This window comes from Hibiscus syriacus, unplaced genomic scaffold, assembly GCF_006381635.1.
Source record: "Hibiscus syriacus cultivar Baekdansim isolate YM2019G1 unplaced genomic scaffold, ASM638163v2 tig00110506_pilon, whole genome shotgun sequence".
In the NCBI taxonomy this organism is placed as follows: domain Eukaryota; kingdom Viridiplantae; phylum Streptophyta; class Magnoliopsida; order Malvales; family Malvaceae; genus Hibiscus; species Hibiscus syriacus.
This window is the reverse complement of record NW_024062766.1, coordinates 16,106-31,800: the sequence shown is the minus strand read 5'-3', so window position 1 is coordinate 31,800 and position 15,695 is coordinate 16,106. Positions and strand designations below refer to the sequence as shown.

The following is a 15,695-nucleotide window of genomic DNA, read 5'->3' as shown; positions in this document are numbered from 1 at the left end:
ACGTGGCAGCGGTGGAGATGGTGGGAGCAGCTGTGGCGGCCGCGTGGCCCTAGGGTATCATACCCTAGGGTTTGCATCTGGAGGAGTGTGGGCCGTTGGATCTCTTAGATCCAACGGCTGAGATTGAGGCGGCGGCTAGAGCTAGGGTTTAGAAACCCTAGCTGAAACTACAAATGTTTAGGGTTTCCTTTTGGGTTTGGGCCGGTTCTGGTTGGGCCTGGGATTTGGGCTTGTAACTATTATTTTTTTTTAATAATAATAATAATAATAATAATAATAATAATAATATATTATAATAATAATAATTATAATAATAAAATAAAAATGGGTAAAAAAGTTAGTATCTTCACCTTTAAATTTCAGTTAGGGTTTCGTTTTCCATCCGTATGTCATCTCATTTTCAGAGAAAAAACAGGAGACCAACGTTGCTTTAGTCGTGGTAACCCTATCTATTCTTACCTTTTGGTATTTATTAATTTTATCTTGCGTTTTACTTTACAATCTTTATTTTCTGTTCTTATTCGATAGGGCAAGGCTGGAAAATAGGATATTGTTTCTCATGGTTTAGACGAATTTCCATCCTCTGTTCTGCTCTTTCTGGCATTGATCATTCAAGGTAACTTCGAAATTGTTTCCTTTTTTTCGTTTCTGATGAAATCCCAGTTTTTCAATCGATCATTTCCCATTAATTTGATGGAAACCTGCGGTTTTTTAGATAACCTTTTGTTAATTTTGTCTGATCAATCCAGTTTTTTGTTGGGTTGCCATCAAAGGTTCGGACATTTTGAGTTATGGAAATTTCCATATGTATATTGTAGTGTATCTGCTACTTTGTAAGATGGTTAGCTAAGCAAACATTAATCATAAGATGGTGATTCACTCATTTTAGTCATTCTCTATCTTTATAATGAATGAGGATTTGCATCTTTTCCATAGGTTTGTCTTTTGTTTTAAGCAATGTCCTTCCACTTTTTTGATCACATAAGTTGAATTTTTTATGTCGTAGGAGGACGGACCGAATGATCGCAAGATCGAAAAACTGTGTGAATATGTTTCGAAAAATCCTTTACGCATCCCAAAGGTATAATATGTTTGTAACCCCAAGTATATGCTTTTGTTGTGTTAATATTGCTTTCAAAATCTTACTGTTTTTATAACCAGTTGTTGCACATTTTTTGAGAAGATCACTGATTCCCTTGAGCAAAGGTTCTACAAGGAGTTGAGAAATGAGAATTTTCAGTCGGTGAAAATCATCGTTTGCATTTACAAGAAGTTGTTGCTCTCTTGTCCGGACCAACTGTGAGTTTTTCTGTTGCAAACTCTACGGAATATCTAGACCATTGCATCATGGGATCTTCCGTTTTTATGTTGTCATTTCCTTATCCAAGTGATTTTGACATTCCATTTTTAACCACTGTTATAATGAAAACAAGTAACATCAATTGTCCAAATTCCTATATAATATGTATTTTATAGTACTGTTCTTAGATGAGATTGTAAGTCCAGTTCAACGAGGAAAGTACTCTTCATGCAGTAATGAAAAGGCCTCCTCTTATCAGTATGATACTCTTATTGCTGAAACTTGTTATATCTTTATGGATTCTTCCCTGTAATTACCGAGTTCGGACCAGCATTTGAGAATATCTCAGTTGAACGTGCTGAAAGAAAATTTAATTGTCTTTCTACTTTTAGTGTTCCCTTGAACTCACTTGATTTCTGGTTATCAATCAATCCTTTTGTTATAGGACACTATTTGCTACTAGTTTACAGAGCATTATACAGACTCTACTGGATCAATCACGGCAGTATGAGATGCAAATTCTAGGATGTCTCTTTTCGACTTTGTAATTAGTCAGGTTGGTACTTTTAGCTTTACTTGTTACTTTGATTAGTTATTAGGCTTGTGGAAACAAGCTTCAAACTCAGTTTTATCTTACCAAATTCTGCAGAAGGATGGTACTTTTATGTCGAACTTAGAAGGCTTTATTCCGAAATTTTGTCAGTTATCTCAAGAAATCGGCGAAGATGAAAGGGAGACAAATCTACGTTCAGTTGGCCTGCAAGCAATTTCTTCACTGGTACATCTTTCTCACTGTCCAAATTGTATATATATAAGTACTCTTACATACGTTCGATTTTCTGTCTTCTGGTGTAGATTTGGTTAATGGCTGAACACTCACATATTTCAGTGGAATTTTATCATGTAAGTTGACTCAGAGTTTTTAAAATACACTAGCAAGTTTATCTTAGTTTAGGGAATGTTGTTTAGTACCATTTTGCATTGAAGGGTTTTCAATTATCAACCCACAGATTGTTTCAGTTGTCTTGGAAAACTATGGAGTCCCAAAGAAAAATTTAGAGGACCTATGTTGGCCAAAACTCGATGGGTGCAAGAAGTGCAAAGAACGGAGAGTCGTGTCACTCCGTCAAATTAAATTTGCTGCTGATCAGTATCTTCTTGATGATCTTAAGCGCATTTGTGAATACAGCATTGCTCAGGTGTGTATGTTTTACTGTGATATTTCTTCTACTGATCATATTACGGATTTACATGCTTATATGTTCTAATTATCCGTTTTTAAAGGATTTTTTTAGGAGAATGTTATGCTGATGTAATGACTCTGTTTACTGCTGCTTTTTCTTTGGGTTAATTCCATGAACAGTGCCTTTTCAATTGGCTGATATCCCTTATTTCTTTTCAGGGATGACTTTAGGAAATCTTATAAGGAAGCGAATCCAAATGCAAAGGGTGTTATAGGGGTACTCATTTCTCACTTGCTCGGAATAGTTTTAATTATTGTTTCCCCCCAAATTGTTTGTTAAACGTTTCATTAATGAAATTTAGGTTGCAAAGGAAGGTGGTGAGAAATGAAAATTCATGTCTGATGAGGTGAGTTGTTGTTATTCAATTATTTTAATTACAACTTGTTTTTTTATATATAAATTATATATGTATTAACTATATAAAATATATAGTTTATAAATTATAATTTATATTAATATAGTATATATATGTATGTATAATTGTTGGTCATCGTATTCCCTTTGGTTTTACCGCTGATTGCATGTTTGTATGCAGAAATGTTGCCTGCTGATGCCTGTTGTTGTCTTGTAATTTATTTTGTTGGTCTGACTTAAATATATTGTTGAAACTGTCATTTTTTTTCTGAAATAGTTACTCATGTTAAGTTATGTTGGTAGCTTTAAAAGTTACCCGTAATTTAACAATGTTGGCAGCTATTTCGATATAAAAGCTCGATGAAGAAATTTCTGGTAACAAAGTTAGGCTTTTAGCCTTCTCACATTTTTGTTATAAGATCTGAGAGCTTAATTTTTTTTAATTTTTTCTCATTTTATTGTATTTAATTTGAATTGACTCAAATGTTATTCAAATTTTATATTAAATGTTATTTAAATTATCATTATCAATTAAATTTATATTTTATATTATTTTTCATTTATGTTATATTTGTTAGATAATTTTTTGTACAAAAATTAAATGATATAGTTTATATTTATATTTTAGAGAATTAATCACTTTCAATACTAATATTCATTTATTATCATTTTATTGGCAAAATTATTTATATTAATAATGTAAACCATTAATATATATTACATAATAAATACTTTCATTATTAATATTATTTTTTCTTTATATAAATTAAACTATATAATTTATATAAATTAAATTATATTAATTTTCTTTTGCATTATTAATAATGTTTTATCTAATTTACATTTAAATAATTTTATTAATTTTATTAAATAATTTTATATAATAGGTCTATTTATTAATTTAATTATCATAATAAATATTTTATTATAACATTTAAAAAGTAATCATATTAATTTTTTAATTACATCATAAGCTAAAAACTCGTATTTTTATTAAAATCTTATAATTTTGCCATGGTAATATATATGTAAGTTAAATATCTGATCATTTCATTAACAAGTCGGATCATTTACAGGTCAGGTTAAAAATAGGCCAGGTTAAAAACATGCCAGGTTCATAACATGTCAGGTTGAAAACAAGTCGGGTAATACCAGTTATTTATTAGGTTAATCTCGAGTTTAGGTTCATATCAGTCGAATGAAGTTCAGGTTTGGGTATCATATTTTTGGTTCAATTCGGGTTTAGGTCGTTCTTAGGTCGGATGTAAGTCGGGTTCGGATTCACAATTTTCAGGTCCAAATCAAGTTTAGGTCAACACTAGTTCTGACTCGAGTCGGTTTCGGATCGCCACATTACAGGTCAAAAATAGTTTTGATTCATGTCAGTTTCAGTCGGTTTTACAAGTCGGGTAAACTTTTTACAACCCTAATTAAGTGTGAAGGATATAGGTTGTTTTAAAAAAGAGAATCATTGGTTCGTGACAACTCTTGTTCCCCTATTTTTTTAGTGTTCTGGGCCATAATATATATATTTATAATAAAAATATAGTCAGGATATATATAATATATAGTACAATACCCTTTCTTTTATTTTCGATTGTTGGAATGGAGGGGGCATATAGAAAAAGAAGCATCGAAGGGGTCATCTTGGGTTACTGAAGAGTCATCCAACTGCTCAGTGACCGAAAAAGAGAGGTTTTTTACCACTTTCTCTTCTTTCCACCATTCTCGAACTAATCATCTTGCTGCAACAAAGCAAGTAACATAATGAATCTAATAGAAATTTAGATCTCTATCTGCTTGGAAGATTTTTCTTTCCTTCTTCGGTGAAAGAGGGCAAAGGTGTGTGGGGGCTAAAAGGGGAGAATATCTCGTCCACCAAGCAGGCATAGAGTGCGATCCCTAAGCAATTGGAGGTTCTCGCTCATATCTTAGGGTTCCATATCATTTGAGAACTTGTCATATTCCATTAGCATAGCTAAATTTGAATAGGATGACTCAGTGTTAGAAAAAGTAACCCCCTTTGCCTAGATTGAATTTGGCTTCGTTGCGCCCTGTAATAATAAAAAAGCTTATTGATTTATCCCATTTTATTTGGGTTAGATTGAGGTTATGAGTCATCTGGGTTACGGATTTTTCGGTTGGTTGATTCTCTAAATAATCTCTTGATAAAAAAGGCCCTCAGGTCTTGACCCACAAATGAATAGGAAGTGAGGCGATGATCTTTCATTAAAAGGGGAAAGAGGGGTGGGCTTTGTTTTGGGGGTTACCTTTCGCAGCTTTAGAAATGAGAGAATTGTTGAAAGTCACTCTCTCCAACCTTTTCTATTTATCTTTAGAAGTAGGACGAGAGAAAGACAATATGATATTTATGTTGGTTTTTCCAACTAAACTACACTTTTTTTTTGTTTTTTTTATTCGAAAGGCTCAGTCCCACACTCCGACTTTAATGATGGAAACAACCTCTGTACTCCGACGTTCCAATGAACAACAGTTCCACGCCTTATTATATTTAGAATAATGGTCGATCCCTGGGGAATTACATTCGTAACTTAATGTTATGTTCACAAAATGATTCCAAAAGTACTACCCTATTTGTAGTCTATGTCTAGGGAGCATACTTGACAGGAGATAGACACAGGCGGTAGATAGGTCCCCCACTTTGATTCATGCCCCGTTTTCATCTCTGATTCGAGATAAATTATTACTCTGTTAGGTCCTTTTAATCCAAAGCCGAGTGGTAATTGACCTACTTTCCTTGTGGATTAGTTGCAGAGTTAACCCTTGTTCTATTGGTTTAGTGGTTGCTACCATGATGTTTTATTTATGCCTGTGAAAGGACCTCAAGATACTAATCAATGAAAAATGATTCGAGAAATTTGAAAGACTTCATATACTAAACAAGGGTGACCCATGGAAATACATCAATTTTTTACTCGTGCAAAGGAACTATTTCTTGGCAACTTGGATAACTTATAATGATGTTTGTCCCGTATATCACTAGGAAGATCGGGATCTTTACAAAAGGCTTTATAAAGCTTTCGTCTTAATTCATATTTAGCTGCGAGTAATCTACGTTTGTGATCTCGTATATTTCGTTTCTCCGACATCTTACTAAGTTTCCCCTTTATCATTTTGCAAAAAGCCACTCCACTGTGGTTTTGTCTCATTGTCTATCTCGTAATCATTCAATTACATCCGAATTAGCTTGTAACACCCCCAATCCGTATCTGACCGGATACAAATCCGAGGTGTCACACTGACTTTTCAAATCGTTTACTTTTAAAAGATAGTTGAAATTTAAACTTTTATTTATACAAAAACGTGGAATCACTTTAGTCAAAGTATATAAAGAAAATTCAAACTCCAACTGAAAACAAAAGACTTAATAATTTACATAAATACACTAAAGTTCGTTTACAAAACTGATCATAGTATATACGATTGAACCTTTAGTTACATGACAACCATATTTAATACACCAAAACACATACTATTAAATATTTTTTGTTCTGATCTTCGGAAGGATTATGCTGTCTTGACTCCTAACTTTAATATTCTTGCTTCTCTAAACCTACGTGTGAAACAATCACACGCTAGGTCATTGACTTAGTGAGGCATATAAAATGTGTAATAAAACATTACATCACTTAATCATATTCTAAGCATTTCACACAATCATGTAAAGAAAATATGAAATACATCATATAACGAAAGCACATATATGCACACATGTATATATATATATATATATATATATCATCATCGTCATCATCATTAATATCCTTATCCTTATCACTATCATTATTGTTATCGTTGTTCATTTATATCTTTTCTTTTAATAACCCATAGTACATCATTAAGAACTTAAGGTATGTGAGTGCATTGAGGTTGTGCACAAATACTGTCACCACAGCTTGTATAAATTGCACTGAAGTGCCGCATAGAAATTGCAGCAAAGTGCAACATAAAAATGTCCCGAAAGACCATATTGTATTGTCCCGAAGGACCGCGTAGAAATGTCCCGAAGGACCACGTAGAATTGTTCTGAAGGACCGTGTAGAACCCTCGACTCTTGACATGCCAATTATACCTTCAGCTCTCATATCACATATTATGGGCTTTACCATTTATATACCATTTCATATAGCATATCACATAGACATGTATTCACATATACCGTTTTCACATTTCACATATTCATATAATCGCGTAATTCAATATCACAGACATATAAGCACATAGATCCTTATCACATAGCTTATATCACATGTTTATATAATCGCTTAGGTTAATAACACAGTTTATATCATATTCTCATGTAATCACATAGATCATATAACACTAAGATCAGGGTCACATAACATATATCACATTTTCATGTATCGCCAAGTAAATGTCACATAGCTTATTTTACCTTTTCATGTAATGACATAGACCAAATAGAACAGTGCGTATAACACAAACTTATGCTTGTATTCATGTACACATAGAAATAATATCACAACATACTAGTATTCATAAATCATGAAATGCAAATATGTTAAAAATTTTACTTATAATATGCAGAAAAAGGTGATTTATATAGTACTTTCAAGGAAGTAGCCTAGACCGACAGGAAACGAATGCCTTACAACCACTAGAAAAAACTCTATTCCAATAACTCAGAAGAGGAATCAAGGGTGAAACACTACAAATGCTTATGATAGTTAACTAATAAGCATACTTTTGATAGTTGTATGAGACTGATGGATTGGCTAAGGCTGATACAAAGACTCCTACAAGGATAGCAAGAAAACTAGGATTGTTTGGAGGGGCTTACCCTACGACTGCTAGTTTTTACCTTTTACTTGCTTGAAGGAGATTTAAAAGGCTTCATTCCATAAAAAGAAAGACAAAGGAGTGAGTCTATCTTATATACGATAATTTTCCTGCTTGTTTACCTTAATCCAGGAAAGGAATTTACTCCCATTAAAGTAGTATTTTGATTCCTGGGAATCTTGCTTGCTCTTAGAGTTCAGACTTCAATTCTTGCTTCGAATGCTTTAGTCCGAATGAACTTATAGCTAGACACGAGCGTTAAGCAGGAAAGTTACTTATACCTTTTCCAAGAAGAATCATAATAAATCTTAATTTCCTTCTCATAAAGATTGAATCTATTCCTCATAATCTTCATTCTTTCCTTAGCTAATACTGATTGATTCACTGCATCTTCTCGTTCATTACATTAGGAGATCTGAGAAAGCACTCGAAGTGCAAGACTGACTAATTCAAGTAAATAAAAAGCCAAACCTTAGAGTTTGTTATTACCTATTCCTTGTAACTTTAAGTCATTTTCTAGGCTTTCTTTAAGCAAAGAGAAGGCCCTGGAAAAATTTTCTCTATTCTCCCTCGGATCACTAAAACACCCTTTGTCTCGTGATCTAGTCAATCAATGATCTTAAACCACAGAGAAATCAAGTTGCATTTGGCATACCAAAGCAAGGTAAGCTATTTATTTCCCAAAGCCTACTAAACAAAAGCTTCATGCCTGATCGTAACGTAGCCAAGCAAAAGCTGAATGTTTGTTGCTTAGGCATGCAAGAATATAAACCTATGTTGCTCAAACTTCATTTTTCATGAATTATTTGTGTTTTGACACTCTTGTCCGAAATTTGGATATAATATCTAAGGATCATCCAAATATATGAAAAACCTTATAAAAATCTAACTATATCAATGTTTGATACATACTTGTGTCTGACACACCTAAGTCCAAGTAACAAACTATTATATCTTGAAAACACATATCGATTCACTCATTCAAAACTACAAATTGAAAACCCATAAAACAATTAGCCTTCTAACGTGACAGATCTCGAGGTACTATTTTTGCACACTAAAATCAAATCCACCCACATTACGATATCTTATTAATGGTGATTAAATTTGATAAATTCAAATTCTAAAACAAGGTACTTTAGCCCTGGGGGAGAACATCAATTATTTGATATCCATATAATGCATCTGTCATGTTAATTTTGTACCATATTTATTTACATATGGTTTTGCAGTAATAGAAAATATACTTTTTTTGGTTTTCAATCTTCCCAATCATTCTCATAGGAGATACAAACCATTTTTTCCTGATCCTTAAATAAAAAGGTCAAATTTCTTAAGTAGAAATAAAAAATATAAAGTAGAACCAATATATATTTCTTTTTTGATTCATCCTTTAAGTATAATACACCATTCGAGAATTATTTCTAATTCAATCTGTATGAATCAATAGAAAGGTGGATTAAAGTTCAAACCTTTTTTTCCTTTATTGTTGAAGCTCCACCCTCCCCTGACGCAATTGTTTAAGGTACTCGTTCTCACCCTGATCAAGAATCAAAAGCTTAGACGGTATAATTATGGAATAAGTTTCAGGTATCGGTAACACAAGTTTATAACTTACCCGAGTAAGTGTCTTCTCTCGTGCTTTTAGAATGGTATCGACAAATTTTTTCTTTAACAAAGAAGCCCGAAAGAGTTTCTCAGGAGATATATGTATCTAAACTGGAGCAATGTCTCTTATATTTTTAGTAGAACAAACAATGAGGCACAATTTAAACCAAAACACATATTTTCCTTCCATAAACTTTATTAATCTTACCATCTTAACAACCATCTGACTCAGGAGATGATAGCGGTAAACCCTAGTGGGTCATTGTGCAACTGTGAGTTGTGCAGGTAGTAAACATTTGATAAAGATTCCAGGGGTTATGTTCCCGGTGAACCTGATGAAATTATCATTTGATGAGTTAAGATCATATTGGGTATAGGTTATTTGTCTCCAAAGACGATGAATTCAGAAAAATGCAGAGGGTATGGAAATTATAGTTTTTGGATAGAAAGTAAAATCATCGCTCAAGGTGATATCGATAATGATTGTGAAGAAAATGATGTTATATATATATATATATATATATATATATATATATATATATATATATATATATATATATATAACTTTTTTGGCTAATGTGATAGATACTCAAATAATTAAAGTAGAATTGTCTGATAATTTCATAAAATTGTGAATTTATAGATGTCTTTTCAGATAAATTTATTGGGTTACCTCCAGATCGAGAGGTGGAATTCAAAGTTGATGGTTATTAAGGTATTGAACATGTTTCTCTAATTTAGTATCAAATGACTTAAGCGAGTCAAGAGAATTAGAGGCTCAATTACAAGTGTGGATTGATCAAGGTTTTATCAATCCAAGTATTTTATCTTGGGGAGTATTTGTCTTATTAGTGAAAAGAAAGATAAATCTATGTGGTTATGCATGGATTTTTGACAGTTAAATAAGATTATTCGAGAGAATAAGTTGTATGTCAAACTATCCAAATGTGAAATTCTGGTTAGCAGAGATGGCTTTCTTTGGCCAGGTTGTTTCGACATAAGGTATAAGAGTATATCCTAAGTAAAACTCATGTTGTAGTAAATTGGAAACTCCCAAAGAATGATCCTGAAGTTCGGATTTCTTTGGAGGCTTGCTGGTTACTATCGAAGGTTAGTGAGAACTTTTCGATGTTAGCTTTACTGCTAACCAAGATTTTAAAGAAAGATGTGTCTTTTAAAGAAAAATTAATAATAGTACTTTTGAGTATTGTTAAAGTATAAATGTTAGGGAATATACTAACAATTGGTATGGTATGTGCCTTTACAGGATGTTTGAGTAGATCGAAATTAAGCTCCTGAGTCAAGCAAGAAAAAGGGCAATGACAAAGTTGTCGAGTAGTTCGATATCACTACAACACATCAGGTGAGTGCATATATGGTAACTATATTGGTTAAGGGAGAATCACAATAAATTCACCTCAATTGTTTAAATTAATGTATGTTTTGCCTTATATGATATATGTTTATAATGTGTATAGAATTTATACTATGAATAATCTTTAGGGTATAAAATGTTTTAAAATAAAAGATTAATTGTCTAGCTGTGCATTTGACAGAAAGGTGTCAATCATGCTAGTTAGATGGAAGGTTAAATATCTTTGAGTAAAAGATTAATTGTCTAGTTGTGCATTTGACAGAAAGGTGTCAATCATGCCAGTTAGATGAAAGGTTAAATATCTTTGAGTAAAAGATTAATTGCCTAGTTGTGCATTTAATAAAAATGTGTCAATCATGCCAGTTAGATGAAATGTTAAATACCTTTGAGTAACATATTAATTGCCTAGCTGTGCATTTAACAAATATGTGTCAATCATGCCAGTTAGATGAAAGGTTAAATACCTTTGAGTAAAGATTAATTGCCTAGCTGTGCATTTGACAGAAAGGTGTCGATCATGCCAGTTAAATGAAAGGTTAAATACATTTGAGTAAAAGATTAATTGCCTAGCTGTGCATTTGACATAAATGTGTCAATCATGCCAGTTAGATGAAAGGTTAAATACCTTTGAGTAAAAGATTAATTGCCTAGCTGTGCATTTTACAGAAATGTGTCAATCATGCCAGTTAGATGAAAGGTTAAATACCTTTGAGTAAAAGATTAATTGCCTAGTTGTGCATTTGACAGAAATGTGTCAATCATGCCAGTTAGATGAAAGGTTAAATACCTTTGAGTAAAAGATTAATTGCCTAACTGTGTTTTTTGGCAGAAAGGTGTCATTAATGGAAGTTAGATGTATAACGGTACACTCTTGGCAGAAAGGTGCCACTAATGCAGGTTAGATGAGGAACAGTGCATAGTTGGCATGAAAGGATGTCACAAATGAAAATACATAACGATGTATTAATAGGATATAAGGTGTCGCTCAAGATAATTATAAAAGATAAAAGACAATTTGGCACTTTGGTGCAATACATGTACATTATTTTCTCATTTAACGTACATAGAGCAAATAAAGAATAATTGGGAAAGTATAAAGAATGATAAATATGCTGGGTCTACTGAGAATTAATTTTATGATTGTATGAAAGAAATATGGTTTAATTGAGAATGATTTATCTGATCTTAATGGAGTATGCGATTAAATTCGTCTTTAAATAGTCATGAGATACTTATGCATAAATTGCAATTTTTTACGATATTATATCTCACTGAGTAAATACTTAATGTGTGTTGATTTTACACGTAGGTAAAAGTAAAGACTAGCCGGGTAAGGGGTACAGTAGCAACTATCATCAATCTAAGGATGACTCTCATAAATAACAGTAGAACAATCCTGTTTATTTTGAAAATTGTTGGCATGTAATCAAATATTTAGAAAAATGCTTTGGAATGTATTTAAAGTGATAATTTCGGTAATATGTTTCAACGACTGTTTTATTGTTGTACTAAAATGTTTTGTTTTAAATTTCGAAACAAAATTTTTTATTTCTTTTACATATGGGTGAAAGTTTTTAAAATTCATATGACACCTATGACTTATGTACGGAAACGTCTACAGAAAATGGATGTACAAACACACTAACACATTCTGCAAGAGAACATGGATTAATAAACCTTACATGTAAGGAAGCATTTCCAATTTCATGGCTTTTCCAGTAAAGCAAGAATAGAAGTACAAGAATATTCCTAGTGCTATCAAGATGGTTTTCAACACACATCTTTTCATCCAATTGAGCCCCAGAATCTGCAGCTTACAATACCTGAAGGATAGTACAAAGTAAAATGCTACTTGAAAAGAAACTCAACCCACCTTAAACTACAAGAGAAAAATTTGAAGTGGACCAAACATAAACACATACAAATAGAACCATAACAGACTTTCATCGCTTCCACTAGATTTGCAGCTTTAGCACCATTGGGTTCAATGCCAGACAAACAACCAGTCGCTGAACCTGCAAAGAATACAAAAGAAGTCAATCATGGAAATGGCACCTAGAAAACACCAGACAAGCTTGCAATGAATAAATTTTGGGGGGAAATTAGTAAACAAAAGGAGAAACCAAGGAAACCAACTTGAATTATACTAGAAAAACATTAAGAAAAGAGAAGTGAATAGGCAGGGGCAATTATATTACAGAGCTGGTCGTCAAAAAGAATTTTATACCAAGTTTATTTATCTCCCACAGTTTTAGAACAAGCATCCAAAGGAACAAAATTAGAAGGTATTGCAATGAACCACATTCTTTTGCATTACAGTTCACACAATCTAATTCCAAAAAAAAAAAAAAAACTAAGAAACTTGCCTATCATAGTTTTAATGAAAAGAACAGAAAACAGAATGCATGATGCATACAAAAAGATAAAATGATATTACCTCTATTACTTCCTGAACTGACAGACTTTGAGTTTCTATTACCTGTATCCTTCTCTATCTCCAAAGGACAGCTTGACACCGGAGGATCATTTCCCCCAATGTAAACACCCTCATCAGCCAGGTCATTCTCTGGAAATCCAAAAGTGGAACAAAAAACCAGTTAGGAAGAAAAAATTAGTTCAGTAGAGGAGATATCAAGAAGGATTCGAAAGATAACCTTTTTCTTATTGCAAGGATGAATTACTAAGTCCAGATTTATTTTTTAGTTGTATCAAAAAATTTCCCAAAACACAAACAAAAATAAATCAAATTCAGAAACATGAAGAAATTGAAGCATCAAAAGAAAGCAATGCTCTATGTTGGTCAAATTCCTTATTTTTTCTTGAAGTACCCATGTCAGACACTAATGTTCGACACATGGAAATGGGGATCAAAAGGTACCTATTTTCATAATTTATATGGTGAAGAGACTTACCTCAATTTCACAAGGTTTAACTCTTGATTGGTTTTTGTGTTTCTCTTGCAAATAGTCATCTAAAAGCTTCCTCAATGTGAACAAGGTATCATCACCGTCAATATCGATCTCAATCTCTTCTCCAGGTTCTGTTCCACTTGAACCGCGTTCCTTTCAGAAATCAATGATATGCAGAGGCATTTCAGCAAGCAAAGATTCCAGTGCTCTACCTAGATTGTTTTTTTCCTCATCTGTCAATCTCTTCACAGGTCCCAATATAACTTCTTGGGTCACTGAAGTTGTCTTCCTCTTTTTAACAGGAGGCATTTTCTTAGATGTTTTTATATCCTCGACAAGAGCTTTACTTTGCACCAGAGGAGCACCAGTTATGGTAACTTCTTCTCAATATTTTTCCACCTCACTTCAAAAAACTTGTTAAAGGTATCAGTCATAACATGGACATTATTTTTAGGGGGGATATAGGGCATTGCATTGCTGAAAGGAAGCTTAACATCAGCATGAAGCTCCAGGGGCCTATCATATGCACCAGATGCTATCTTCTTTTTTAACTATTCCTAGATCCATCGGGTGCTTAATAACATTAAAAGTAATCTGGAATATTCAGCTTCACTATATCTACTGGTTTGTTGAAGGCCCACCCATACTGATGGCTCATCAATCGCTTTAGAAGACCTTCACACTGTTTCATCAATATAATATGTGTAGTGTTTGCTGCAGATGCATGTTTTGCAGACTCAAATCTTCCTGAAACATCCCGACTAGACTTGCGTGCCTTTTCACTTGAAAGATTATTTCCGTTCTCCAGACAAAAAGATATGGACGATTTCTGAAAATCCAGTTCATGAGGTCAATTTTGTCCATTGCTGCTGCAACTAAGAATATCAAAAGAAGTTGACACAGAAATGCCATTTGTCCTTTGCAATTCAACTTTCTTCTGAAGCATCCGTATCTGCTCTAATTCACGACTCAACCTATGTATCAAATCCTTTCTTTTAGACTGCGACATATTTGGCAGGGAAATCACTTGTCTAGAGACACCAAATGTGTGACCATTAACAAGATCCAAACCGATACATTTCCTAATTGAAGCGCTTGAATTTTCTGGAGTAGCGATTTCATTATCAATTCGTCCGGAGTTGCCAGATCCCTTTGATTCACCAGGAGGCTCATATGGGCCACAATAATAACCCCAACAAACCTATCACTCTTTGCCAACATCTTGACCAAAGCACCCTTTTCTTACTTCCCTTTATTCACTGCAATTGATCTTCTGTTTAATCATTAATCTATAAATACATCAACCATAGGAGCAAAATTATCCCATATGATTTCAAGAACTACCCACCATTGGAGCACAACAATGGTCAAATTTTGGTTTCTAAGCAAAGTTAGATTCGCTCATTGATGCATTTCTCTAAATATTGAAATCTTTAACCTTGAATTCAACTACTCATCTTCCAAAGGACCCAACTTCACCCAATTAGAAATTAGAGAACATTAATAGGACCCTGAATTCTACCATTCCGCATGAATATACTCAGATTATGCAGAAGATTACATGGTTAGTAATTGAACTAATCTATCGTTGAATGAAATGAGCTCTTACATGAACCCAAATCCTGAAACTTTTTGATAATTTGTTTTCTTATCTAAACTACACATCTTTAATCCACCCGCCACCAATTCATCACATTAGACCTTATAAAACACTAAAAAACAATCCAAAATTCACTTTTAATCATTTTCGATCATGCATGTACATTAAAGTTGCAAGATAAAGAGGGAAAAAAAAAGCTTACGTGATCTATATTTGGAAATTTATGGTAATATTTACTAGTTCAAGACTAATCCAATAATAAAACCCCTTTCCCTTAAAACCTTAAACCTGGATAAGAAAACAAATTCTAAACCCAAAAAGAATTACCTGTCTGTCACTTCTCATTCGCTGTCCCTCGAATCTCTAAAACTCAAATTCAATTCTCGAATCTTTTCAACGACCAAGTAAAAAAATATAAACAAGAAAAACCCTGAACAAATCAAAGATTAATATTTGTGAAAATATATTAATCTTTTTAAGTGGA

General features: G+C 33.0%; 1 protein-coding gene and 1 long non-coding RNA gene across 2 annotated transcripts; one reads left to right on the top strand and one right to left on the bottom strand.

Moving 5' to 3' along the window:
• The first annotated feature begins 523 nt into the window (after positions 1-523).
• Positions 524-2,924, top strand: LOC120130086 (protein SEMI-ROLLED LEAF 2-like). The gene is made up of 9 exons (XM_039147428.1): positions 524-616; positions 1,007-1,081; positions 1,184-1,299; positions 1,746-1,856; positions 1,950-2,078; positions 2,156-2,203; positions 2,311-2,499; positions 2,703-2,760; positions 2,846-2,924. Exons 4-8 carry the CDS (start codon positions 1,827-1,829, stop codon positions 2,706-2,708), a joined length of 402 nt encoding a protein of 133 aa, XP_039003359.1. The 5' UTR covers positions 524-616; positions 1,007-1,081; positions 1,184-1,299; positions 1,746-1,826; the 3' UTR covers positions 2,709-2,760; positions 2,846-2,924.
• Positions 2,925-12,425: 9,501 nt separating this feature from the next.
• Positions 12,426-15,000, bottom strand: LOC120130087. Its single transcript, XR_005516800.1, has 3 exons — positions 13,615-15,000; positions 13,140-13,268; positions 12,426-12,717 (listed from the first exon to the last, which is right to left on the bottom strand). It is a non-coding gene; the product is annotated as an uncharacterized LOC120130087 (long non-coding RNA).
• Between the last annotated feature and the right edge of the window lie 695 nt (positions 15,001-15,695).

What these genes read in the sequence shown, in the direction of transcription:
- LOC120130086 (XM_039147428.1), top strand. Translation starts at nt 1,827, where the DNA reads ATGTCTCTTTTCGACTTTGTAATTAGTCAG. An exon ending in TCGACTTTGTAATTAGTCAG is followed by an intron (nt 1,857 to 1,949) that starts GTTGGTACTTTT and finishes CAAATTCTGCAG; the next exon opens with AAGGATGGTACTTTTATGTC. An exon ending in TGCAAGCAATTTCTTCACTG is followed by an intron (nt 2,079 to 2,155) that starts GTACATCTTTCT and finishes CTTCTGGTGTAG; the next exon opens with ATTTGGTTAATGGCTGAACA.